Source organism: Lasiosphaeria miniovina, assembly GCF_030549165.1.
Source record: "Lasiosphaeria miniovina strain SMH2392-1A chromosome Unknown B0T26scaffold_2, whole genome shotgun sequence".
Taxonomy (NCBI): Eukaryota; Fungi; Ascomycota; class Sordariomycetes; order Sordariales; family Lasiosphaeriaceae; genus Lasiosphaeria; species Lasiosphaeria miniovina.
The window spans coordinates 3,585,218-3,608,720 of NW_026848221.1; the positions used below are offsets into that span (position 1 = coordinate 3,585,218).

At 57.3% G+C, this 23,503-nt stretch overlaps 9 protein-coding genes across 9 annotated transcripts; 3 read left to right on the top strand and 6 right to left on the bottom strand.

The window, feature by feature from the left end:
• Window positions 1-91: 91 nt before the first annotated feature.
• Window positions 92-5,852, bottom strand: B0T26DRAFT_144876 (ankyrin repeat-containing domain protein). The gene is made up of 3 exons (XM_060433429.1): window positions 5,680-5,852; window positions 668-5,611; window positions 92-587 (listed from the first exon to the last, which is right to left on the bottom strand). Exons 2-3 carry the CDS (start codon window positions 5,591-5,593, stop codon window positions 189-191), a joined length of 5,325 nt encoding a protein of 1,774 aa, XP_060300641.1. The 5' UTR covers window positions 5,594-5,611; window positions 5,680-5,852; the 3' UTR covers window positions 92-188.
• On the bottom strand, window positions 5,853-6,819 carry B0T26DRAFT_144875 (uncharacterized protein). Its single transcript, XM_060433428.1, has 3 exons — window positions 6,544-6,819; window positions 6,251-6,485; window positions 5,853-6,179 (listed from the first exon to the last, which is right to left on the bottom strand). Exons 1-3 carry the CDS (start codon window positions 6,609-6,611, stop codon window positions 6,045-6,047), a joined length of 438 nt encoding a protein of 145 aa, XP_060300642.1. The 5' UTR covers window positions 6,612-6,819; the 3' UTR covers window positions 5,853-6,044.
• A 660-nt stretch (window positions 6,820-7,479) lies between these two features.
• B0T26DRAFT_637089 (uncharacterized protein) lies at window positions 7,480-8,316 on the bottom strand (the record flags this gene model as incomplete). Its single annotated transcript, XM_060436899.1, has 1 exon — window positions 7,480-8,316. One exon carries the CDS (start codon window positions 8,314-8,316, stop codon window positions 7,480-7,482), a length of 837 nt encoding a protein of 278 aa, XP_060300643.1.
• Window positions 8,317-9,016: 700 nt separating this feature from the next.
• Window positions 9,017-12,693, top strand: B0T26DRAFT_748090 (uncharacterized protein; the record flags this gene model as incomplete). The annotated part of the gene is made up of 4 exons (XM_060444921.1): window positions 9,017-9,603; window positions 9,674-10,668; window positions 10,742-11,859; window positions 11,926-12,693. 4 exons carry the CDS (start codon window positions 9,017-9,019, stop codon window positions 12,691-12,693), a joined length of 3,468 nt encoding a protein of 1,155 aa, XP_060300644.1.
• An 805-nt stretch (window positions 12,694-13,498) lies between these two features.
• Window positions 13,499-14,751, bottom strand: B0T26DRAFT_799702 (uncharacterized protein). The gene is made up of 2 exons (XM_060446982.1): window positions 14,409-14,751; window positions 13,499-14,330 (listed from the first exon to the last, which is right to left on the bottom strand). Exons 1-2 carry the CDS (start codon window positions 14,482-14,484, stop codon window positions 13,711-13,713), a joined length of 696 nt encoding a protein of 231 aa, XP_060300645.1. The 5' UTR covers window positions 14,485-14,751; the 3' UTR covers window positions 13,499-13,710.
• Window positions 14,752-15,495: 744 nt separating this feature from the next.
• Window positions 15,496-16,566, bottom strand: B0T26DRAFT_822436 (uncharacterized protein; the record flags this gene model as incomplete). Its single annotated transcript, XM_060447416.1, has 3 exons — window positions 16,289-16,566; window positions 16,158-16,229; window positions 15,496-16,058 (listed from the first exon to the last, which is right to left on the bottom strand). Coding segments are annotated over exons 1-3 (816 nt in total), but the record flags the coding sequence as incomplete, so codon positions are not given.
• Window positions 16,567-17,280: 714 nt separating this feature from the next.
• On the top strand, window positions 17,281-17,990 carry B0T26DRAFT_672414 (uncharacterized protein; the record flags this gene model as incomplete). The annotated part of the gene is made up of 3 exons (XM_060439447.1): window positions 17,281-17,425; window positions 17,563-17,817; window positions 17,956-17,990. The coding sequence occupies 3 exons, from the start codon at window positions 17,281-17,283 to the stop codon at window positions 17,988-17,990; spliced, it is 435 nt and encodes a 144-aa protein (XP_060300647.1).
• A 103-nt stretch (window positions 17,991-18,093) lies between these two features.
• On the bottom strand, window positions 18,094-19,461 carry B0T26DRAFT_144973 (histidine phosphatase superfamily). Its single transcript, XM_060433430.1, has 4 exons — window positions 19,295-19,461; window positions 19,015-19,060; window positions 18,419-18,936; window positions 18,094-18,337 (listed from the first exon to the last, which is right to left on the bottom strand). Exons 1-4 carry the CDS (start codon window positions 19,350-19,352, stop codon window positions 18,198-18,200), a joined length of 762 nt encoding a protein of 253 aa, XP_060300648.1. The 5' UTR covers window positions 19,353-19,461; the 3' UTR covers window positions 18,094-18,197.
• Window positions 19,462-20,761: 1,300 nt separating this feature from the next.
• B0T26DRAFT_145063 (S-adenosyl-L-methionine-dependent methyltransferase) lies at window positions 20,762-22,857 on the top strand. The gene is made up of 9 exons (XM_060433431.1): window positions 20,762-21,124; window positions 21,182-21,216; window positions 21,293-21,401; window positions 21,469-21,636; window positions 21,696-21,733; window positions 21,802-21,939; window positions 22,055-22,349; window positions 22,407-22,474; window positions 22,562-22,857. The coding sequence occupies exons 1-9, from the start codon at window positions 20,906-20,908 to the stop codon at window positions 22,590-22,592; spliced, it is 1,101 nt and encodes a 366-aa protein (XP_060300649.1). The 5' UTR covers window positions 20,762-20,905; the 3' UTR covers window positions 22,593-22,857.
• Window positions 22,858-23,503: the final 646 nt, after the last annotated feature.

Genomic DNA, 23,503 nt, shown 5'->3' on the forward strand with positions numbered 1-23,503 from the left:
TGCATCAATATTGGAAGGGCTGGCTTGCCACGTCGTGATGACGCCAGAAAAAGACCCAAGCTTTGAATACAACCACACGTCTGCATTTCGACCATCTAGAAACAGAAAACTCGCACCAGACACAAAATCCACACACGACGCACGGCAGCCTCGGCCGCCAAGATCAAGCCCGCATATAGACTAATATATCAGTCGTCGTCCTCTTCCTCCTCTTCATCGTCTCCGTCCCCTTCTCCGTCCTCCTCCTCCTCCTCCTCTTCCTCCTCCTCTTCCTCCTCCTCCTCGTCGCTACTCTCCTCCTCCCCGGTATCGTCGCTATCATCTGATCTGGTCTTGACTAGTGCCTCCAGGGGGTCTGCTTCGGGGTGTTCAGAGCTCGACGAGGTGTTTCCGTCTCCGCCCGCGTCCGTGGTAGCCCCCGGAGTGGTAGCCACGGTATCGTCCGCCTGGTCCTCCACATACTCGTTGCTTTCTCCCGTGTCGTGGAAATCGTGCTCGGGGTGGATGGTGTTCTTGGAGCGGTAGCATTTGAAGCAGAGGCAGAACCCGGGGCATTCGTCGCACAAGTGGTACACACCAGCCAACACCTAATTAATAGCAGAAAAGAAGTAATTAGCAGCGCGTCAATGCGGACGACTTTCACACCTTGTTTTGTTCCTGGACTCACCATCAGGCATGCATCGCAGAACGACCTTGGATACACCTTTGCCTCCTTGGTGTCGTTGCGAATGCTGTACCGCCACGGGCCTTCGTCCTTGCCGAGGCTTTTGAGCTCGTCTTCCGTCGGCGTGACAAGATCGATAATCTCTTCAGGCAATCCGTAGTACCGAGCCAGCTTGAACGCGGTCCACGTCCTGTCTAGGCCCTCTCCCTCGGTCAGCCGACTGGCTCCGTGCTTGAGCAGTTCGCTGACAATGGCTCCCCGTTCTGATGTCTCCGTCTTCCAATTCCCGACGAAACAGACGGCCCACAGAAGGGGCGTCCAGTTGTCGACGTCCCTCTCAGTGGCTAGGCCCTCTTTTTGCGCAAGAACGTACTGTACCAGCTCCAGCCGTCCACTCAGGACCGCAATGTGGAGGGGGCCGCGGCCCATGAGGTCGGTGTCAAACAGGTCGGCTCCTTGGCTACGGAGACGCTCCACATAGGCCACGGTGCGGAATAGAGCGAAGTGGATTGGCTGTCTCCCCATCCTGTCCTCGGCTTCGACATCCGCGCCTCGCTCAATGAGCTTATCGACAACATCCAGATCCGCAACCAAGCAGGCAACGCTGAGATTGGAACCCCACCAGTTGCTCTGCTGCCTGACTTGGATCTTGACATCGTCGACGAGGTAATTGATGATCTCGACTGTGTCGGACAAGGTGTCGGTCTCCGCCCGACGACAGGCCGCTTGGAAAGGAGTCCCGTTTGCCCCTGGGTCGGCGTTGTTGACATCTGCTCCGCTATCAATGAGAAGCTTGACCGCAGGCAACCCGCCTTCCCCTGTGCTGCATGCCACGTGCAGTATGGTGCCACTCCGGCCGACCGAGGCCTGGACATTGGCGCCGACGGAAATTAGATACTTGGCAACATCGATATTCCCAACGGTTATGGCCTTCCCCAGGGGGGTTAGGTTACTGCTGTTGGTCAACTCGAGAGATGCACCTCGGTTCACGAGGAGCCTGACGACTGGAACCGACGTGTCTGCAGTAATGCTCGTGAGGGGCGTGTTCCCGTCTCCGTCCCGCTGATCAAGAGGCAGAGGATACTCTAGGAACATGCGCAAAATCTCCAGGTTGGAGTTTTTGACACATTCATGGAGAAGCGGAGCTTCCAGGTCCTCGGCTGGAAACGCCGACGGGTTCGATCCGGCGTCGAGCAGGAGCCGGACAACCTCGGGATTCTCACGCGCCGCCGCATCCGAGAGGGGGGTTTTCCTGTTGAGTAAAGTGTCCAGAGTGGCAACCTCGGGTTTTCCTTTGATGAGCGTCTTGACTGCGTCCATGTGACCTCTTGTGCCCGACAGCCACAAAACTGTCGTTCCATGCTCGCTTTTGGCGTTTACGTTCGATCCTGCTTCGAGCAGTATTTCGAGGGTTTCCGCTTGGTCATAGGAAGCAAAGAGCGGCGTCCAGCCGCAACACCCATTGTCATCGCAAGGGGCAGTGCTCTCGAGATCTGCTTTCGCCTCAATCAACCTCTTGACGATCCCATTATTGCCGTGCCACGCCGCTTGGAACAAAGGCGTGCGGCCGAGTTCGTCCTGTTTGTTGAGCTCTGCCCCGCGCTCAATGAGAAAGTCGACGAGCTTTGGCGAGTTGCTCTTTGCTGCTGCACAAAGTGTGGCTCCGAGCACGTCGCTGAGCTCTTCCTTACCCCAGACCTTGGAACCTTCGTCTGCAAGCAGGCTGAAGACGTCTAGTGCCAAGTCGCCCTTGTCCTTGGCTGCTTTCCACAGCTCATCGCGGGTCTCCTTGTCTATCGTTCCGTGAATGCGAGAGAGCAGCTCTCGTAACATGTCGGGGTCTCCTCTCTCAACCGCGTTCTTCAATTGGGGCTTTGCCTTTTCGCTCACCTCCTCTGGAGTTAGAAACTTGGCGAATTGGTCAAAAACCACTTTACAACACCTAACTACGTGGTGTTGTGTCAGACAGGGAAGGCATCTCTCCAGTGCAAAAGAGTAGCTCGTGTAATCCCACTTGGACGCAACAGCCAACAAACTCCGAAGGACTTCGGATTGGCCCGATTGCTCGGCGATGTGAATCGCCTTGGCAAACATGTCGAACCACTCTTTATCGGATGGCTCCGGCTCGTCTTTGTTGATGGCACGCGCTGATATGATCTTTTTCTCCGCGAGAAACGCGCTTATCTCGACGTGGCCGTAGATACAAGCCACCTCGAGAGCAGAAGCAGGTGCCTTGGGCTCTTCGGCAACTTTAGACTCCGGGGATGCCGAGCGCTCAGAGGCCTCCGCAGAGCTTTCGGAAGCATCGCTATCTTCGGCAACTTTGGCCTCTTCAACTACCTCTGAGCTCTGAGAAGCATCGCTGTCTTTGGCACCTTTGGCCTCTTTGGCTACCTCTGAGCGCTCGGAAGCATCGGTACCCTCGGCAGCAGGGGGCTCCTCGACACTGCTGAGCTCTCCAGAAGCTGGCGGCTCTTTTGTAGGCCCCGGATCACCAACAACTTTGGGGGTTTCGGCATCTTCCGCGGCTTCATCGTTCGCAGCCTTATCTTCCGTAGCTTTATCTTCGTCTTCCGTGGCTTCATCTCCCCCAGGAGCTTCGGATTTATCGGTAGTCTCAGGCTCATCAGAGTCACCCGAGACAGTAGGCGGCGTGGCACGCTTGGGAACACTTTCGAGAACAAGCTTCACCGATTCCAAGCTGCCACCCATGCATGCCGTGTATAGGATTGGATCCCAATCCGTGTCGGCTGGCATCAGGGGAATGAGAAGCTTCATCTCATTGACCAGCCCCAGTAGTGCAACCTTTTGGAAAATTTCGGACAAGGCTCTGGGGCTTGTTGCCTCCACGTCCAGCTTCTGGATTATCTGGCGAAAGATCTCGACGTGTCTTCCGTCTAGGGTCGCCAGAGCCACCGCTTCCAGCCTCCGGTCTTCTGGAAGTGGTACTGTCAGGAGTTTGCGCACGAGTGAGCCGTGTCCGTTTCTAGCGGCAGCCTCCAGAGCATGGAAGCATTCCTCTTCAAAAGAAGAAAGCTGCTTCCGCTTTTTGAGAATCCGTTCGAGTAGAGATTCCAGCCCGTGTTCGGCAGCAATGGCCGCAGATGAAATGCAAGATGCAGGGGAGCGCGTCGTAGGATTTGAGCGGTTCCAGTAAGCCTTTGCCCAGACGTCGAGGGCAGTTTCATGTTCGATCAACTTTTTGATAGGTGGCGAGTCGGGAGAGAGATCAGATCTTGCTAGCTTGAGATGCCGTAGCCAGTAGTTGACGGCGTAGGAGGAAAAGTCCAGCCGCGACTCGGGCATTGTATCGTCCTCTTGATAATCACTCAGCAACCCGTTGTCCACGGCCGAAAGCAAGTATTCTAGGCAAGCAGAGGTGATCCTGGCGTGTAGTTCACTTGAGGCTTGAAGCTTTTGGCCGCCCTCCCCAGCCAGGAGAAACTGTCGGAAAGCGGGATGGCCGAAATGAATCTCGCTGTGTCGTACAACGACGAGACCATGAAGCCCAGTCATGGACGCCTCATAGCGGGGCGCTTGGGAACTTTCATCCTCTTGTAGTTGATTGCTGGGCTGCGTGGTTACAAGATCTTCTACCTCGTAGATTGTGAGGGGACGAAACGCGTGAAGGAGCAATTCAAGCGTTGGGATTGCCCACTCTTTCGTCCGAGGAAGCGCAAGGGTCGGTAGGATTATCTGCTTAAACAACTTCTCGGGGGAAATGGGAGAGAGCTGTGTAATTTCCTGCTCCAGGCTGTCGATTGGGGTGTCAATGCCCTTTTCTCGAACCCAGACACATAGGGCTTCTCCCAAGCCCTCTGCCTCACTCTCTGCAAACAACTTGGCAAGTGATGACTTTAAGGGATATAGCCGCGGAAACTCGAGCACCAACTCCAATGACTTGCTCATATTGTCCAACGTATCCAAGTCTCTCGCAAGTGGTTGAAGAAGGATGTGTTCCTCGTCGGAGACTTCCTTGTTGTCAGCCTTGGCATCTGTCTTAGTATCCAGGTCCGGTGACGGCGTCTCCTCTTCTGTGCTAGCTTGCCGGTCGATGTCGCCCACGGCAATCTTCGTATCGGTCTCGGCATCGATTTCTGGTAGTGATGTCTCTTTCTCTGTGTTAGCTTGTCGGTTGATGTCGCCCACGGCGATCTTTAAGTTCTGGGATGTTAGACTAGGCGGCGGAGAGTCATGGTTGACAATCACTAGCTTGAACTTGATGTCTGAATCGATGGCCATGGTCTCGAGCTTCTTCAACAGCCATCGGTGAGACTTGTCTTTGTCGTCAACGTTGGCAAGTGTCCAGAACAGAAAGCGGCCATCTCCGTAGGTCAAATACTGCACGGCTTGGTATACTCGAAACCACAGAAACTCCAAGTTCCAGAAGCGGTGGCCCAGCACCTTTTCATCCCAGTCGTTTGTCAGACAGCGGCTGTTTGAATTATCGACGTAGTTTACCTCCCAACGCGCCAAGTTGGACAGAAATGTGCAGAGCAGTGCCTCGACCGAGTTGCATCGAGGGTCCCAGTCTCGAAATGCGAAGAAGAAGACATGTTGGAAATACCGCGCTCCCGTGGGGAAGTTGTCGGACAAGAGGCGGCTGTTGATGATGGCGCCCAATCTTGCGGCTTCGTCTGTGCTGGCACCGGCCTTCTGGACGACCAGGATACTGCGATTCGAGTCGAGGCCCCATTTCCAGAGAAGTTTATCGTTGACAATCTTGCTCGGAGTGAAACGCTCTTCTATTTCTGGTAAACTGATGGCGAGGCGAGAGAAGGCCCGCAGTAGAAATAGGGAGCGCTCAGTGGCGGGGGTGGTAGAAACCTGAGATGTCAATGTCCCTCCGATGGACGTAGCAATGTCCGAATTGAAGGTTATTTGAGCGTGTGGTACTGATGTAGACTTCCACCAATCCTGCTGCTCCATGGGATCCCGGCTGAAGACCTTTTCAAAGATTTTAGCTCCATGTTGGTCTCTCAAGTAGGAGATGGTTGGAAGGATCGAAGACATACTCTCTCGCCGAACTCGGCATTGGTGGAATACACGTTGATCAAGACAGTGCGGAACTGCACCTTTGCTTCGAGAAAACTGCGGTTGATTTCCACGACTGTTTTAGCCAAGGGGCCGGCCAGCTTCTCCACGGGCCCAAAATCTGATGTCTTGTTCTGTCTAAGCAGGTGTATGAAGCTCTGTCGAAAATATTCGACGCCGTCACACTGCTGGCCAAGGCCAAAGAATATCTATTCCTCTTGTTAGGCTACGCAACCGATACCACGGCCATGGAGACAGCAATCACTAATCAACTTACAATCCGCCGAGTTGACAAGTATATATCTCGAAACCGTACATCGCCAAATGCAGACATTATCAGAGCCTATTAGGGATGAAATGTCAGTGGCAGGCTCATGCCAGGTAGAGAGTCCAGTTTCAGACGAAAGAAGAGAGAGTCAATTACCTCTTTGATAATGACCCCCCCAATATCATGGCCGAAGAACATGATGCGGCGTTTTTTCTAGCAAATAATAAGCAGGGTGCCTTGAGCTCGGTTGTCACACCGAGGCCAACCAGGCCGTCGTATCTCACCTCGTCAGCCGCTGCCCTGAGAGCAGTGAGGGCCTCGAGCAGGCGGAGAGCCTCGCGCCGGATGCCGCCGCGCACGAAGACATTTGCCTGGCCGTCGAGAAAGGGGTAATCGTAGACGGAGAAGCGGATGTTTGGGCACTGGTCTTCGAACCATCTCCTGTATTTTAACTCGCCATCGCCGGCATAGAGCCACGACTCTCGGCCGAGGCCGGCGATGCCATGCAGGGCCACGACGCTGAGGGCGCGTTAATTACGGCAGTGCACGCGAACGAACAATTGGCGGTAGAACCTACTCGATGAACTGGTCGGGGTCGGTGCCGTTCGGCACGAGCACCGTCTCCAGGCCGAAAGATGTCGCCATGGCGATGGTGACCGCTTCGGCGTTTGTCACCTGAGTCTGAGGACTCGACACGGACCGAGATCAGGGTTGAGATTTCACCAGAAACAAAGCAGTTCAACTTCACTCGCGACTTGAAGTGCCTGCAGGAAATTGGCGGCGCCTGGGCGGGACGCTGTGGTGCTCACCGGGGGCTAAACACGCCGCTACCTTAACCCCTCCAGGCGTGCCTTGGCAGGTGCTGCAAGGCGACAGGGTCTCCTGGAAGGCGGTAATGCGTAATGCGAAATGCAGGTAAGCCGTAGGAAGGTGGGCAGCTCCGCGCCGATCCGCCCAGTGTACAGTCTTGACAGTGTAGAAAGACAATCAATCACGGGAACATGAAAGTGTGTGTGTGGCAATGGATAAAAATAACAAGCCACAGACAGAAAGGGGCATAATTAATTATCGAGCATCACGCGATACCGATACCAATAGGATATCCCCACCTGGCCTTCACAAAGACCGCTCTTGCTGCAGCTGTGCGCTTTTGCAGGGAATGAATGCATGAACGTGGCTGCCCACCCACTGCCAGCCAGTGCCAGCCGAGCAAAAGCATGGTGGGAAGGTGCAAACAGGCTTGAGCACCTTAAATAAGTAACCGCCCCAATCCACGCCTTCCCAGGTTCGAGTTTCATCGGCCCAGCCCCGGTCAGCGTGTTCACATCACCCATTTGCGCTGCCAGTAGAGAGATCCCGTCAATTTAAGGGGGAGCTAATAATCCAACGGGGCTGGAGCCCATTTATTGTCCTTGGGACGAGTGGATACAGCATCCGTCATAACCCACCAGGTCCCCCACTGCCCCACAGTCATTAGACCGGGCGGGGGAGCTTTTGGCTTGCTTAGTGCTAATTACCCCTCCCTGATCGATCCGACGCGCAGAGTTCGGAAGGCGACATCGCTGAGAAGCTTGAGGTCGACGTGGCCGAGATTGTCGACATCGTATTTCTGCAGGCGGTCGGTGCTGGGCGGCTTTCTGTCTGGGTTATACCAGACGTCGTCGTCGTCGCTGCCGCTGTTCATGGAGCCGGCCTTGAAGACAGACCCCAGGGCGGTCCAGGTGTCGGCCACGACCCTGACGGTGACGGTTGCCTTGAAGTGGGCCGTGTCGCGGCGCTTCAGAAGGATGGCTGCCTGGAGCCTCGTCACGACGCCCGACTTTGCCGTTGCGTTCTCGAGCAGCGACCACGACACCGAGTTCTTACCGCCCCATTTGCGGTTCCGCAGGTCGATCGAGCCTCGCACCCGGGCCGAATCCGTCGTGTCGCGCTCGACCGTGTGCGAGCCAAGCAGCTTGATCTCAGCGCCCGCCCCGCTAGCCTTGATTGCCCCGCCCACCGTGTTCGTCTCGTGCTGCACCGTCGGCTCGATGAACAGGGTCCCGTTGGGCTCCATGCCCACCACCTCGGGGTCCTCTTTCCCCCTCTCCAGCGCCGCGAACGTGATGACGATCTGGGCCTCCTTGATCCGGCGCGCCACGCCGTTGGGGTCGAACCGGAAGGCGACGACGACTAGCGAGCATGCGTCGTCGCTGTCCTCGGACATGAAGCCGTGCGCAACATCCACGTGCTCGCTCTGGATGATGATGTGGCCCTTGTTCCGGTCGATAATGTTATCTCGCTGAAACGGGTTGCTAGGATCGTTCCGGGTGTGGAACCCGGACGGCTCTGCCTCTGGCACTGCTGACATATCGATAAGCTCCAGGTCCTCGGCAAACACGCCCCCCTCTTCGTAGTCGGCCATGGCTGCTCGGTTGCAAGGGGGTTCCAAGAGAAAACTCGGTCGGTCTCGTCCAGTGTGTTGCTGTTGACTGCCCGTAGGTATTATGTCGGCAGGGGGCTTGTCTTGTCTTATCCTGAGTGATTCTCTGGCTGGGACACTGATCTATTTCTTGATTTTGAGCCCCGTCTCGACTCCACCGCGGAAGCCCTCGAGAGTCCTGTCGCAGCCTAATTGATGCATAACTAGAATGAGCTAGGGGGAGAGAGGCTGTGCTGTCAGGGTGCAGGACAGCCAAACGAAAGGGGCGGAAGGGGGGCTAGTCCCCACTGAGACGGGTACGGCGGCCCAGTCCTCGGCATTGCTGCTGATTTCAGCCATGGGCCGCAGAATTCAAGGCCTCCTCAAGGAGCACCATCCCTGAAGCAGCCATACGGGCGGACAGGGGAGGTCATTCGCTTATTGTGATATGCTAAGTAATAAACGAAGACTGCGACTGCATTCATTCGTTAGCGCCGTTCACGACCCCTCCACCATTCAGACGTTGCTGAGCTCGTTACCTATCCGCCTTTCTCACCACTTGTCTTCATTCTGCCGTCAGTCTGTGACGTGACGAGGCCGTCTGCCCAGGATAATTTAGCCCCACAACAACAAGAGCCTGTCAATAATCATGTCTGATTCCGAGGACGCACCCGCTGGCAGCCAGTTGCTGGCCACGGGCGACGACACAGATGGCGACGATTCATACCACCCGCCGGACCACACTGAGACGTCGGAAGGCGACGAGGACGAGGAGGACGAGGAGGACGACGAGTCTAATGGCGAACCCGGCTCGGAGGACGATGAGCCTGAGATGGATATGATCGCGAGGTTCTCGGACAAGCTTACCGAAATGCAGAAACTCAGCCAGTCCCCCGAGCTGAGCCAGAACGAGGAGAAGCAACGCCAGTACCTGAACAAGTATCGCCACTATTTGAAACCCCAGACCGAGGCTGTGAAGAAAACGGTGCGTATTGAGATCAGGAATTTACTGTTCAGGATGGCCTACGATGTCAAGCCCGTGCCCTGGCTGGTCAGGCATCTGGTCGAGAAGTTCCCCGAGCTCCTGCACGAGCTCGAGGAGGCGAACCGCGGCGCCCTGCTTGTTGCCGTGTCCAAGAGCGACGTGGTATTCGTCAAGACAGTACTTGATAGCAAGGTCGAGGATGCCCATCTCAAGAAGGCGCTGCATTCGATTGGACCCGAGGACGAGAACTGGTATGTGACTACGGCCGTTCCGTCTCCAACTCGCCTCACGTCACTGCATCTTGCTGACGGTGGGGAATAGCATTCATTGGGCCGTCAAGAACGGCTTTGACCCGGAAACCACCATTCAGCTCGTCAAGAGAGCCTCTCCATCCACCCTTGCAGCGGTCAACAAGCGGGGGCTCACGCCGCTTCACTATGCGGTAGAGTATCAGCGATGCACAACCTCGGGTCTTCGGGTGGTGCGGGCACTCATCGAGTGCGGTGACAGCGCATTCGACAAAAGGACCGGAAAGCCCGAGTACTTCTCGCCTTATCGATACCACCTTGACACAAAACGCAGATTCATCAAACAAGAAGCGGTGCCCAAAGCCGACAAGCCAAAGAAGAAAAAAGTTGTCAAGTCGTCGACAAGCAAAGACGTCCCGGACTTGCTGCCAAAGGAACCCCCGACCCAAGCCAAGGCCGCTCCTGGAAAGGAGTCCAAGAGCTGGCACGATATCCCGGTAGCTCCGACGCCCACGACGAGCAAGAGACGAGACGACGACTTGGATGACTGGGAGCGGATAAAGCAGAATGGAGATTCGGCGAACAAGACCTCCAAATCCCGTACTGACGTGACCAAAACCGCGGGAATCATGGTGGCTGAGATGCGCCCTCCGCCATTTCCCAAGCCCCTGAGACGAGCGACCACGGTCGAATTCGGAAAGGAAACCACCATCCCGACTCCTGTGACCAAAGACAACGCCCACCAGCCCCACCTGCCACACGACGGCGCCGCTCAAGACAGCAGCAAACCAAGCACCCCAAAGCTGAAGCGGCCAAAACTCACAACATCAGAATCCAGATCCTCAAAGTCATCACGGAGCAAGGTGATAGCTGAAGCACCATCGCCAGAGATTGCAAATACTGTGGCCAAAGAGTTGAAACTGCACTACCTTCGCACTACTTTCTGGCAGAGACCGGAATTCTCAAGTGGAAGCCGCTCGGCCGATTCACAGGGCCCTGCCGACGAGGCCGCCGTAGCGAGGACACACAACTCGGCAATAGAGTTTCTATTTGGCGAGAACAAAGAAGGTAGACGAGGCTGTCACACTTCCCCCCCTCGTGCTGTGCCCCGATGCGCAATACTGATTCGTCTTCTCTCTAGACAAGCACATCTGTTTTGACTTTCCTCCCAATGTGGTCAAGGACGAGATCATGACAATCAACTTTGCCGATTTCGAGACGAGCTACAAGGGGCTCTCCTTTGACGAGGTTCTCCGATACGTCGACTTTGGTCCCGTCGCGCTCGCGGCACCCCTCGACCCGCCCAGAATGCGAAAGTCGGACTCGGACAAGGTGGGCGCGGGAAGGAAGGACATGGTCGCCCTCTTCTCGTGGCTCTCCAAGAAGGGCGTCACCAATATCATCAAGGTGATCGTCGCCGACAACAAGGAGCCGCCCCACAGCGACCAGGCCATCGAGGACGCGCTCAAGCCGTTCAACGTGGAGATTCTCGACTGGCGGAAGCTCGACCTGGACCCGCGGGCCATCAAGGACGCGTGCCAAAACTCCAACCTGCGCGAGCTGCATCTCCGGTGGAGCGGCAACAACGCGATCCTGCGGGCGTGGAGCGAGCCCGACGGGCTCGCCATGCTCAAGGACCTCGTGCAGATCCGGCTGCACCAGACGACGAAAGGCCTCGAGCCGCCGGTGCGCACGCGCAAGGACGTGCAGGAGTTCCGGGACCGGCTCAAGGCGGTGCGCAACGCCAAGTGGCCGCCCATCGAGGTCGAGTACGACAAGCCGAGCGACCAGACCAGCTCGCGGCCGAAGCGCGGCATCAAGAACGCCGACACGGACCGCCGCAGCCTGATCGACACGCACCGCTGGCTCGGCATCATGGACAAGTTCACCGAGGGCATCAGCAAGCTGCCGACCAACCTGCCGCCCGACTTTCCCTCGAACCCGCTGACCGTCGACGAGCTGCCGCTCGAGCTGCGCAAGGACGTCAAGGTGGCCCTCATCGACGACGGTGCCGACTTCATGCACAAGGCCATCGCCAACCAGATCGAGAACGGGCGCAGCTTCGATAGCAACTACGAGGACCCCGACCTCAGCGGCGCGCCAGGCCCCTTCCACGGCTCGACCACGGGCCACGGCACCACCATGGCCTACATGATCGGCCGCGTGTGCCCCTCGGTCAAAATCTTCGTCTGCAAGCTGAACGTCACGCGACGCGAGGGGGGCGAGAAGGCGAGCTTCACGGCCAAGAGCGCCGCCGACGTAAGTGAACATGTCCTACCCCCCAAACTCGCCCACATGGTCGCGCAGTGGTTAACTCGGCGCTAGGCCGTCGAGTTCGCGGTCAACCGAGGCTTCGACATCATCTCTATGTCGTGGACGGTGCAGCGGGTCGAGGACGAGCAGAACAACAACGCGGCCGACATCGCACGGCTGCAGGCCGCGCTCGAGCGGGCAGTCAAGAACAAGATCCTCGTCTTCTGCTCGGCGCCCGACGTCGGCATCACCAGCGCGCAGGTGCTGAGCTCGTACTACCCGTTCGGGTGCCCGACCACGTCAGAGAGCATCTTCAAGGTGGGCGCGGCCAACGCGGACGGCAGCGTGTACAACTGGGCGGGCTCGCAGCGCACGCTCGACTTCATCCTGCCGGGGCACAACGTCGAGATGAGCAAGGCCGACAAGATCCACGAGGAGGACGACATCCCCAAGACGGGGTCGTCGGTGGCGACGGCGCTGGCGGCGGGGCTAGCGGCGCTTATCATCCACGTCGTGCGCCTGGGCGCCATCTACAACTTCCACCGCCGCAAGAGCAACGACCCCAACGCCGTCAGCGAGGAGTCGCTGCGCACTATCAAGCGCTTCTCGGCCATGAAGGACGCGTTTGTGCGCGTCAGCGACGGCGGCTACAGCGAGAAGGACCGCCGCGTCGAGGTCGAGAGCTTCTTCCAGGACCCTGGCAAGAAGCTCGAGATGGACGGCTACTCCAACGAGCAGAAGTGGGAGGTCGTCACCAAGCTCGCCCGCGACCTCGTGTCGTGGACTACCCAGGGCCGTGTTGGTCAGACGCCGAGGCTCGGCACGTTGTCGACGCTGTAGGGTGGGGGAGGCTGTAATGCATGCCTGGCCCGTGATCAAAGTTGACAGTGGCTTGAAGGGTCTTGAATTGTCTGTCTAAATCCAATCTAATAATACAGGAAAGAGGGCCTTTTATGCTTCCATGAAAAGGACAAAGGAAACCTGGTTCAACAGTCTGTTCAGTCGTACTACGTAAGGGACTCAGCCGTAGCAAGGGAGAAAAAGAGGGCATTCGGAAGTCCGGGAGCCCGAAAAAAGGGATCAGGGCTGAAAGTAACGAATGAAGGGATATGCAGGAATATGCAGGTGTGTGACTTGACAATGTGGCTCAAAAGTGGCTCAAAAGTGGGCGACAGCATGTCATCTTCAATTTTGGGGGATTGTCTGGCAAGATCAGAGTACTCGTCTTGTTCAGTCCAATAGGTTGCAAAATCTTATCCCAGCCATTCTAGCGCTACTTTATTGGAGGTGACATTCAAATGGTAATTTGGTTGACACGCACACGAACCATGTCCCTTTAATTACGTGTTAGAGGCCAGAGGTTTTCTCGAAAGCAACTCTTCAATCACCAGCGAAATCGTGCAAGACCATTGCACTTCCAGGTCAACAAGTCATTTAGGTACGTGTATGAATAAACCGCTATTAGATTTTAGACCTAACCACTCTTGCATCTGACCACCTCCTTTCTTCCCATGTCCATTTCACCAGTGCAACCTTTCTCGTTTTGCGTCCAACATCGACACCAAACGAACACAGACACCAAACGAACACAGACACCAAACGAACACCGACACCAAACGAACATCGACACCAAACGAACATCGACACCAAACGAACATCGACACCAAACTGATTAATCACTGATTAATTACCGTCCCACTCCTCAACTTCGCCGTGGCTACCTAATTACTTCTCCGGCATCGACCCGGGTCATTCTGTCTTTTGCGCCTGCTTGACTGGCCCTTCTCTTCTTCCTCGTCTCCCTCCTCGTATCCCTCGTCTCCCTCCTATCCCCGGCCCCAGCCTTTCATCTCATCATCAGCAATCAATCATATCGTGCTTGCTTGCACGTGACGGAAGGGCAGGCAGTGCAGTGCTATCCTCCGCCTGCGGTTCTTCTCCCTGGCCCTGACCCTGACCTTGATCCTGACCCTGACCCTGACCCTGACCCTGACCCTGGTCTTGGGCGTGGGCGACTTCCTGAACCGTCTCGCTCGGAGGGAGCGCCTGGCCACTCGACTCCGCATCCCCCGCGGAGAGTGGCCCGCGCCGTGTCGGAGGCCGGCCCGAGAAAGTGGACTGCCGCGGCCGGGTCAGGGGCGGCAGCAGCAGCAGCAGCGCGCCGTCGGAGCTAGGGTTAGGCTGCGGCTCGGCGAACCACACGGGCGTGTGCGAGGCGTAGCGCGGCTGGGGCGTCGGCGGGGACGCAGCGCCGCCGCCGCCGCCGCCGGCCGCTGTGATGGCAGAGAGGTCCTGCTGCAGCTGCTGCTGCCGCCGGGTGGCCTCGCGGGCGGCGAGCAGGCTTGTCGACGTCGCCGACCTCCCTGTCGTGCGCGGCTGCGCCTGCGGCCTGTGCTGCTTCTGCGGGAGGTGCAGGATCTCTTTCCAGATGACGTGGTAGTGGATGACGGTCTCTCTCCAGGACCGTTCGGGTCGGGCTGAGGAGGCTTTGTTCAGGAGGGGTTAGTATTGTCGTCGCAGCGCTGGGTGGGAATGATTGGGGGTGGGCTGCTCACCTTGACGGACAGGCCAGGTGGTCGCGGGTCGCAGCTGCTGACTGCCTGCTGGCGGTTTTGTGTGCCGTCTGAACATGTTATGCTGTGCGGCTGATGTTTACAGTCGAGGCCTCAAATGGGAGAACAATGATATTAACCCAAAGGGGTGGGAGTCGCGGTCAACAACAGGGGGACCACAGCCAGCAACACAGAGAACAAAGTCAACTGGTTGCAATGCACGGGAGCCACCAGCTAAGCTGGTGACATGGGGGTGTGTGCACTATATACAGGTTGACTGACCGGCTTAGTTTGTGAAAGGAATTGGGCGAAAAAGAAAGTCACTTGCGGAACCACAGTCTCCCGCAGTTCCAAGGCGCGTTGATCAATGTCCCCTTTCGTGTCGAGTGCCTCGCTCTCTATATGATCAGATCAGTCGACAATCTCGGGCCCAACAACGGGCCACCCCTTCCGGCCGCTTTCCCACCATCTTTTGCCGGGCCACGGCGAATCACCTTTGGCCGTGGCCTCGGGCAGCCCGCTGGGGGCCCGTAAGATGGACGAAATAAGCTTATTCAAGACTGGTGCTTCCCATGGCGTGGCGCGGTTGTAGGTCGCCGCCGTTTCGGGCCGCTTCATCTGCGGCGCAGCTCTCACGTCGCTGCCGTGATCAAGGCCTTGGAGGTATCGTAGGGGCCGATCAGACACCGTGATGTTCACCACCAATTGTTTATTCTACACCAATTGTTGATTATAACGCAGCATGATGCACTTCGTGGCGATGTGGTTGAGGTGTGTAACGTCAGTCGTCAATTCAGAATAAACGAAACTAGAAGTAAATAGCAAGCAAGTCATCTTTAAGTATTTGCGTTTCTGCGAACCCTGCACAATGCACGACGGTAACATTGCCATTGCCACACGCGAAGCACACGGGTAATTATCCGTAAAATAGACGCTCCCTGAACCCCTTCCAACTCCCACCGTCTACTCGTCGTAACTCCCTAGATAGATGGACATTCAGCTCATCAACCTTGATCGTAATTACGTGACGCGAGCAACCAAACCAGTTAACCAACTACATATTCTGCATCCGAATACTGCCAGCCGAAGCCGAGTCCTTGGGCGGGTCCTCGCGCCAGGGGACGCCGCGGGCCGAGTCGCGCTGGTGCTCGAGGCGGAGCTTCTTCTGGCGCTCGCGGTAGAACAGCAGGGCGAGCGCAACGACGAGCACGACGCCGGCGACGGCGCCGACAACAGCCCCGGCGATGGCGCCGCTCGACAGCGTGACCCCCCCGGAAGACGAGGAAGCCTGTGCCGGTGTCGGGGTGGCTCCGGGGGTGACGAGCGGCGGCCCGCTGTCGCCGTGGCCGGGCAGCGACGACGGGATGCCGGTGGTGGTTGGTGCTGGCACGTCCTGGTCGTCGGTGGCGTTGAAGCACGGCACCTGCGCCTTGAAGTCGGCGGCGCGCACGTACGTGATGTCGGCGCACGCATAGAAGGTCTGGTTCTCGGGCCGGTCGAAGTCGGCCGTGTAGCGGATCTGGATGGTGGCGTTGGCGCCCGGTGCCGTGTCCGCCGGCGGGCCCGGCACCGAGAGGCACGTGTGCCCCGGGTCGAGCTCGGCTATGGGCGCCACGTTGAGGAAGTAGTCGAAGTCGGCGTTGGTTTGGGGGTCTGGGTTGATGGATGTCAGGGGTGATGGATGTCAGGGGTTGGGTGATGGACGGGGTGCTGTGACATGCACGTTGGGAGGTAATAATGAGAGAAGCTAACCGTTCTTGAACGACACGGCCAGGAAAGCCCGGTACGAGTCGTCCTGGGCGACAAGGGCCACCTTGCCGTCGGCTGGCCGACGTCAGTCCGTGTCTGCGGTAGACAGTGGCAGGGGGGGGACATCAGCTTACTGAGTGGAAACTCGGTGCGTGTGGTGGCGCCGTCAACCGAGCCGCAGGGCGCCGTGTTGTCCATCTGGCCGGACCAGACACGGTCGGGAGGCCACATGAAGGCCGCCGGCCCCTGGTCGCTACTGGTGGCCTGGGCGCCGACGGCGGCCGCTATGGCGAGCAGTATGCGTGAAAGCGCCATCCCGGGGGTAAGCCAGTGACTCGGGCTGCTTGATAAATAAGACTGATGGAATGGAGCTGGCACTGCTAGAGATATGTTCAAGTACGGCGGCTAATTCATGCCAGGTCTAGGGTGTGTCTCCATGGATGGCATGACTGACTGCGGGTGATGCTGCCCTTTTATTTTCCCACTAGGCTCGTCCGTCACCGACTGCGGGGTCAAGACCAATAAGCATGTACATGTACAAGTCGGCAAGGACTCAGCTACACGAGTCCAAGCAGTTCCCCCGCGGTATCCTGTGCTGCGACCAGTCCCGGCCTACCTCAGCTTGGCTCTTCGCTTGGCGGTAAAGGTCTGGCTGGGTCGCTAGACGCCAAGATGCGCTTGCTGGCCCGGTCCAATGACACCTTCCGTGGCAATCCACACCCTCGACTGTGATCCTGATAAGGCAAGTGGATTAGATTATCAGATGATCTGATAAATTGGCTTGGCGGCGAGACCCGGCTCATATCGCCTCCCATGATTGGACCCCCGTCTTCAAGGGCGTTCAAGCATTGGCTCTTCTACACCCTGCCAGTCTTGGCCTGCAGCATCGTATATCAGCTCAGCACCCACTATCGACATGCAAGTCGCGTGTCTGCCCATTGTTCCCGCCACTTTCTTTTCCTGGGTGGGACTCGGTCTTTAAGTGCTTGCTGCCCCCGTGATTCGGACCAACTTTTTTTATTTTGTTTTATCTTTGAGTGCTCCCAGCTTTCCCTCATCTCCTGGCTACTACCTAGTCTTCCCAAGCCGTCTGCTGACTGCAACCACAACCACAACCACAACCAAAATGCACTTGTCTCTTATCCTCGCGGTGGTGATACCCGTGGCTGTGCAGGCGACCGCCCTGCCGGACGACCACTCTGACGTCCACGGCTTGATCTTGGAGAGGCAGGCGCCCGGAACACCGCAGTACAACTGCCACGCCGACTGCGGTACGTGCCATCCGTGTCGTGGCCAACCCCCGCCCCGACATCTCCTCAGACATGCCTCGCCAAAGCAACGTGTCACCGCACGGCGGCCAGAGGCATCTCTCCCTATGCTGCTCGTCACTGACACCTTCCCCTTCCAGGCGCCGCTTCGGCCGGCAGGCGAGATCCAGCGCACTGCAGCAACTCGACGTGGACGGCCGCGTACGATGACTGTCTGGAGTGCGCGCTGGACTTCAACATCTGGACCATCTACGGCGGCGGCGTCTCCTCTGCCGCCTCGTCCTGCGGGCTGTCTCCCACGCCTTCGCCATCGGGCGACACGCCGACTGCGCCGCCTGTGACCACGTCGTCGTCGTCCTCCTCCTCCTCCCCCGCGAGCTTGCCTACCACCACCAGTACAGGTCCCACCACAGCGCCTCCCACGGCAGCCTCAAACGCCACGACCGGCAGCTTGACTTCTGCTTCCACTGCTGTCTGTCTCTCACATCCTTTCATGGGAGTCGGTGTAGATGTGTTACTGACATCTGCCACAGCCGCCTATCCCTACCAGCGCTGCTTCGAATCCTAAAAAGGCAACAGGCGTTATGTTTTTGGGGATTTCTGTTGCCGTGTGGACTGCGCTGTTACTTTCTTGAGGTTAACGAGGAGCGGCAACGATTAGATCAGCAGATACTCGGTCTTTATGAAAAGCCCCCAAGGAGCATGGATCCAGTTCCTCTTGCTTGTTCTAGTGATCGCGTTGATTTCAATCCTGATACAACGAGACCGTGCACCCTCACAGTGCAGGCTGGCCCAAGTCTTCGCACGGCACCAGCACCGTAGGACCAAAGTCTTGCGCCTCGTCCGAGTCAACGTTGACACCGAATCTCTCCCTCTCCGCCTCGCTCTCCGTAGCGAACCGGTACCGGCGAGATTCTGCAAACAGTTAGCCAGCCGCCCCGCAAAAGCGGCCATGTCATTACAGTAAGCACCCGACAGGCGGCGACGGCAACGCACCACAGAGCCCGAACCTCGCGCCGGGGACCAGAAACGCGACGAAGCCGCGGTGCGTAACAAGCACGATATTCTCGTACAGCCCAGAGCGCGCCAGAGCGCAGAGGCGGCTGCGCACGCGCTCGGCGCGGGCCTCGGCGCGCGCGGCGCTGTGCGCGGGGTAATAGGCCTCGTCCCACTCGGGGCCGCAGAGCGAGAAATCGAGCCCCGGAAAGCGCGCGGCCAGCGCGGCGCGCCCCAGGCCCTTGTTGCACGTGGCGTGGTCGTGCGTCTCGCGCAGGTCCGGCCACACCTGCACCGGCACCGGCACCGACACCGGGTTTTGGGACTGGGCGTGCCGGGGGATGTCGGGCGGGGTCTCCTCTGCCGCTGTGCCGAACACGAGGAGCGCCGTCTGGATCGCGCGCGTCATCGGAGATATGATGATGAGGTCCGGCGCCGCGGGCAGCTGCACGGCCCTGGCTTGTGCCTCGCCTAACTCGGTGAGAGGCGGGTCTCGGTGGGGATAGCCCCTTTCTATGCTTCGATTGTGACAATTATGTCGGGTTAGTTTACCTTAATTTACCTGTAATTAATCAGCAGCCTCGGTGCCGGCTTACTTGTGCAGTGACTGGCCATGGCGGAGGATGTGGATCACTGTGGAATCTGTGTCCCGAGTTACGTGCTCAGCTTTTGTTTCCCGCGTGGTGGAGGACTCGCCAACCGTAGTTTCGGAAAGCTCGGACTTGGCCAGTGTGTCCATGTCGATGCTAGGTGAAACACTAGAAATGCGAGAGTGATACGCCGAGGGAAGTGGCAAGTTTTTTAATTGCGGAAAATATGGAAAGTTGAAGTTGTCGCACGGGGCTCTTTGTCTCCATGTATGTGCATGCAAATTACCTAAGCTCTTGTGTCGGACATGTGCGTCCGTTGGAATTTGCTTGTGAGAGGGAGGCATTCCCTCGTGCAGCTGTCAGTTGTGGCCTGAACGGTTTCCTGTCAGTCACCACTGACAGGTGGCTGCCACTAGCAAGGGGAAAACCACTCAGAGTGCCTGGCATCACTCGAGACGAGTCTCCAATGCGTGATAAATGCTATAATGACCGCGATGCGGACGTGTGTCTTCGACTGGAAGGCAATTGACTTGTTTATGACATGTCAAGTAATAATAGCCCACTACTCTCCCCTCACTTCACGTGAGAAAGAGCTGGTGAAGAAGTGATGATGAAAGGTCATCGGCCGAGCTCTTCGCACTGACTCCACCCCCACCCGCTGTAAGCTGCCGCCGTTCCGCCTCGGCTCCATGCAAATGCAAATGGGGTGGGGGCCACTAGTTTCGCACCCCCAAACGTTGGATGACATTTGTGAACAAAACTGTAATCCGTCCAATGCGCCCTCGTAAGGGTAGCTGGGAAAGAAATCGAGACGCCACTTCAATGCAGCCTGCTTAGACCGTGTCAACACGCCTGAATAGCACGCAGACAGACTTCGGTAAACTCCCTGACAGCCCCGCTGAGGGGTACGCACGAAGAAGTGCGCTCATTATCCGTGCTAATAAACGGGCTAGCAGCGCATCTTTCCCTCACCTTCACCGCTCAGGTAAATGTGAACAGTCGATTCTCGCATTGTGGATGTGAGATCTGGTCCTTTTCTAGGAAACCAGTCTGGCCCAGTGAGCCGGGCTCTCAGTGGCTGAGAGCGACACAGCTCCAATGGAAGACTCCCCACTCTTAGTAATAACTACCCTAATACCCCGCAACGAGGCGATAAACTCCAAAGGGGACAGACGGCTAGGGCCGTTACAGCCTAGCGCTTCTGTGGACGCTTGCGCACAACGTGGGAGGTGTCAAAAACCTCGCCCGCCGGATCTAGTATAGCTATCTACCCGAGCAAGGCAAGTGTTCGAGCCGGGTAGGGGAAGCGATTGGTTTCCAGACGCAATTCGGACCCGTACGGGATGCCGTTGGCTGCCAGAGGAACGAGTCCAGGCCATTCCGTCCCTGCTCGTGGGCATGCTATGCGCCCCGCCTGCATTCTCGCTGCACAGCTGCAAGCATTGGCACGGTGCTAGCGTTCATGACCAGGGGGAAGTCGACTTGCTTCCCCGTGGGTTCGGCGCGTTGCGCAACAAGACAGATAGCGCAAGCAAGCCACAACGGACGGGCACTGGGCCCGCAAGCGGGCCCTGTTCCGGGGCCCTTGAACTCGGGCGAAAACGCTAGGAGAGGAGATAATATTTATTCTTCATCCACGGCACCCCGGCATGCTTGCGCTACTCCCGCAGCCTCGCTCGCCCACCTCACCTTGGGTCCCTTAGCTTGCCCCTCATCTCATCCCACCCTCCCGTCTCATCCCACCCCCCCCGTCTCCTCCCGCCTTCATCTCTTTTTGTAGCCAAAACCCCTTCTTCTGTCTTCCACAGCTGCCCCCAATTGCTTAAGACTGCAATCTCTTGATTCTAGACGTCTAATTTTCTCCACCTATCCCGAGCAAAGCCAGCCAGCCGCGACAATGGCGGACCCAACCCCAGCCGCAGCCCCCGCAGCAGCGCCGGCAGCGCCGGCATCGGCCCCCGCTCCAGAATCCTCCACTTCGGCGCCTCCCGCTGCCGCCCCCGCCGCCGCCTCACCTCCCGCTCAAGCCTCAACGGCTCCTGCTGCGGCGGCTGCCTCGCCGGCTGCCGATGATGCGCCCATCGACCCCGATGCCAACATCGAGATCGACGACGCGGTCCGTCCACTGCAGGCCTTCTAGTCTATTGATTGATTCTGACTCTCGGCCCTTTAGCTGCGAGACGATGATTCGGCCATTGGTTCTCAGGTGTAAGCGCTCGCAATTCTTCCAATCCAGTCGCGATTAATGCAGTATTGGTGTGCTCACTCGGATCTGCCGCGCCAGCTCTGCCTTTACCGAATCGCTCAGCTCCAGCGTCGTCGACTACCCCATCAAGCACGGCCGACGGTACCACAAGTTCCGCTCCGGCGCCTATCCGTTCCCCAACGACGAGGTGGGCTCTAACCGTGACTCTCCCCGCCATGCCTCGCGGGCTCCCTGCTGACCCTTTTCCGCTCTAGGACGAGATGGACCGCCTCGACATGACCCACGAGCTCATGTACGTGGGCACTGGCGAGAAGCACTACCTGGCCCCCGTCGAGGAGAGCAAGCTACACAGGATTCTCGACCTCGGCACGGGAACCGGAATCTGGGCCATTACTATTGGCGACGAGTTCCCCAATGCAGAGGTGCGTGTTCTTTTACGCCTTTGATATATCAGCGCGCTGCCTGCTGACTGCAACAAAAGGTCATCGGAAACGATCTGAGCGCCATTCAGCCGACTTGGTACGTCGACGGCTTTGCTCCCTCTCTGGATCGAGCTGCAGCACAGATGTCATTAACAAGTCGCTTAGGATCCCCCCCAACGTCAAATTCGAGGTTGACGACATTGAGAGCCCGTGGGTGTACGGCGCCAAGTTCGACTGGATTTTTTGCCGGTACCTGACCGCGTGCATCCTCGACTGGCCCAAGCTCGTAAAGAACGCTTATGAGTAAGTCGTCCCTTTCCCTTGTTTTCTTTCTTCAAGTGTGAAAAGAAGAAGAGAAGAACGCCACTTATTTGCTCTGGAAATCCAGAGGCTAATTAGCGCGAAATCGTCTGCACAGCAACCTCAACGCCGGCGGCTGGGCCGAGTTTCAAGACTTTGAGTTCAACTTCTACTCGGAAGACGGCTCCGTCAACGACGACCTGTCGGTCCGCAAGTGGATCCTGGCCCTCAACGAGGCGGCCAAGAAGACGAAGCGCGAGCTAAACCCGGGCAGCTACCTCGAGGGCTGGCTCAAGGGCGCGGGCTTCACCAACGTCGTCCACCAGCGCTTCAAGTTCCCGCTCGGGCCCTGGCCCAAGGACCCCAAGTACAAGGAGATTGGTCTGTACAACATCGCCCAGTTCGAGCAGGGCGTCGAGGGCTTCTCCCTGGGCCTGCTCGTCGGCGTCCTCGGCTGGGCCGTCGAGGAGGTCCAGGTTCTGATAGCCGGCGTCCGCAAGGACGTGCGGAACCCCAACCTGCACATCCAGTTTGACTTGTGAGTGGTCATTCTATCCCCATCTCCGTCTCTATTGTTGAGACCGTTTCCCACTACGCGGCCCGTGAAGCTAACGGGATACTGCAGCCACGTCGCGTATGGTCAAAAACCCGAGTAATCAATCTGCGCGGCCGCGTTCGAAGTCGAATCTGTTTGGGCGGATCCAAGTTTGCACACCTCGCCAGGGAGGTGCCTATTAGTGTCGGGATTTCTTGGTTATTAGCAGGAGGGGGCTATCCGGTTACCTTTATCGCTGTTTTACGACTCTTGAGCCGGACGACGTTTATGAATGGCATCGTGAAGTGGCATGATTGTCATGACAACGAAGCTACCTAGTTAATACAAACCTGCTTGCTTTCATGACGGATTGATAGCCCTGTTTGTGTGACGAGTCACCGCTTTACCAGCAGACCAAACATTTTCTGGGTAGGGAATAGCTGTGCAGGCTACATAACCACAGTCCCCCAGAATCCATTCAGGCAACACGTTTCTGTTTTGTCTACCGGTGCAGCGGTAGCCTGCCTACGACAAAACAGATAACTTCTGTTGCCTGGTGGTCTGAACTATAAGCCTACAACTTCCACAAGAGTTTGGGTAATCTATTACGGTTACCTGGAAACATCAAGGACAGCACTGTGAACGTTGTCTCATGATAATTGACGAACACAGTTTGCTCCTGGATTCGCGTCGGATTTTCTCGCATGGGCCACGTCAAGAAAAGACTTCAAGGCCATCGAAAATCGCTCAAAGTAAAAGAGCCCACAGGCTACATGACATTTGGCAGCAAGAGCCTGTCGGCAGTGGGACTGAAAACAAAGAAGTGTCATATGGAATAACATAGACATGTCATTGCGAGGTAGCGCAGGCGCAGACGTGGATATGGGCGCACTTGTGTGAGTCTGGTGGAGCGAAAGGCTGCGTGTTAAATATTCTGGGCAAAATTCCTCTTTGTTGTGTCCCTTTCAACTATAATTACACCAAAATGCGGACGACATGCTTGCCCAAATCGGCGCCTGGGCTAATTAGTTC

Excerpts from the sequence above, each read along its gene's own strand:
- B0T26DRAFT_144876 (XM_060433429.1), bottom strand. The coding sequence starts at position 5,593 with ATGGAGCAGCAGGATTGGTGGAAGTCTACATCAGTACCACACGCTCAA. Across the intron at positions 588-667 it reads TCTGCGATGCATGCCTGATG|GTGTTGGCTGGTGTGTACCA; the intron begins GTGAGTCCAGGA and ends GCTATTAATTAG.
- B0T26DRAFT_144875 (XM_060433428.1), bottom strand. The coding sequence starts at position 6,611 with ATGGCGACATCTTTCGGCCTGGAGACGGTGCTCGTGCCGAACGGCACC. Across the intron at positions 6,486-6,543 it reads GACCCCGACCAGTTCATCGA|CGTCGTGGCCCTGCATGGCA; the intron begins GTAGGTTCTACC and ends ACGCGCCCTCAG. Across the intron at positions 6,180-6,250 it reads TCAGGGCAGCGGCTGACGAG|AAAAAACGCCGCATCATGTT; the intron begins GTGAGATACGAC and ends ATTATTTGCTAG.
- B0T26DRAFT_799702 (XM_060446982.1), bottom strand. The coding sequence starts at position 14,484 with ATGTTCAGACGGCACACAAAACCGCCAGCAGGCAGTCAGCAGCTGCGA. Across the intron at positions 14,331-14,408 it reads CACCTGGCCTGTCCGTCAAG|CCCGACCCGAACGGTCCTGG; the intron begins GTGAGCAGCCCA and ends AAGCCTCCTCAG.
- B0T26DRAFT_144973 (XM_060433430.1), bottom strand. The coding sequence starts at position 19,352 with ATGCCTCCCTCTCACAAGCAAATTCCAACGGACGCACATGTCCGACAC. Across the intron at positions 19,061-19,294 it reads TGTCCGACACAAGAGCTTAG|ATTCCACAGTGATCCACATC; the intron begins GTAATTTGCATG and ends CTCGGGACACAG. Across the intron at positions 18,338-18,418 it reads CGCGAGGTTCGGGCTCTGTG|AATCTCGCCGGTACCGGTTC; the intron begins GTGCGTTGCCGT and ends AACTGTTTGCAG.
- B0T26DRAFT_145063 (XM_060433431.1), top strand. The coding sequence starts at position 20,906 with ATGGCGGACCCAACCCCAGCCGCAGCCCCCGCAGCAGCGCCGGCAGCG. Across the intron at positions 21,125-21,181 it reads ACATCGAGATCGACGACGCG|CTGCGAGACGATGATTCGGC; the intron begins GTCCGTCCACTG and ends TCGGCCCTTTAG. Across the intron at positions 22,350-22,406 it reads TCGCCCAGTTCGAGCAGGGC|GTCCAGGTTCTGATAGCCGG; the intron begins GTCGAGGGCTTC and ends GCCGTCGAGGAG.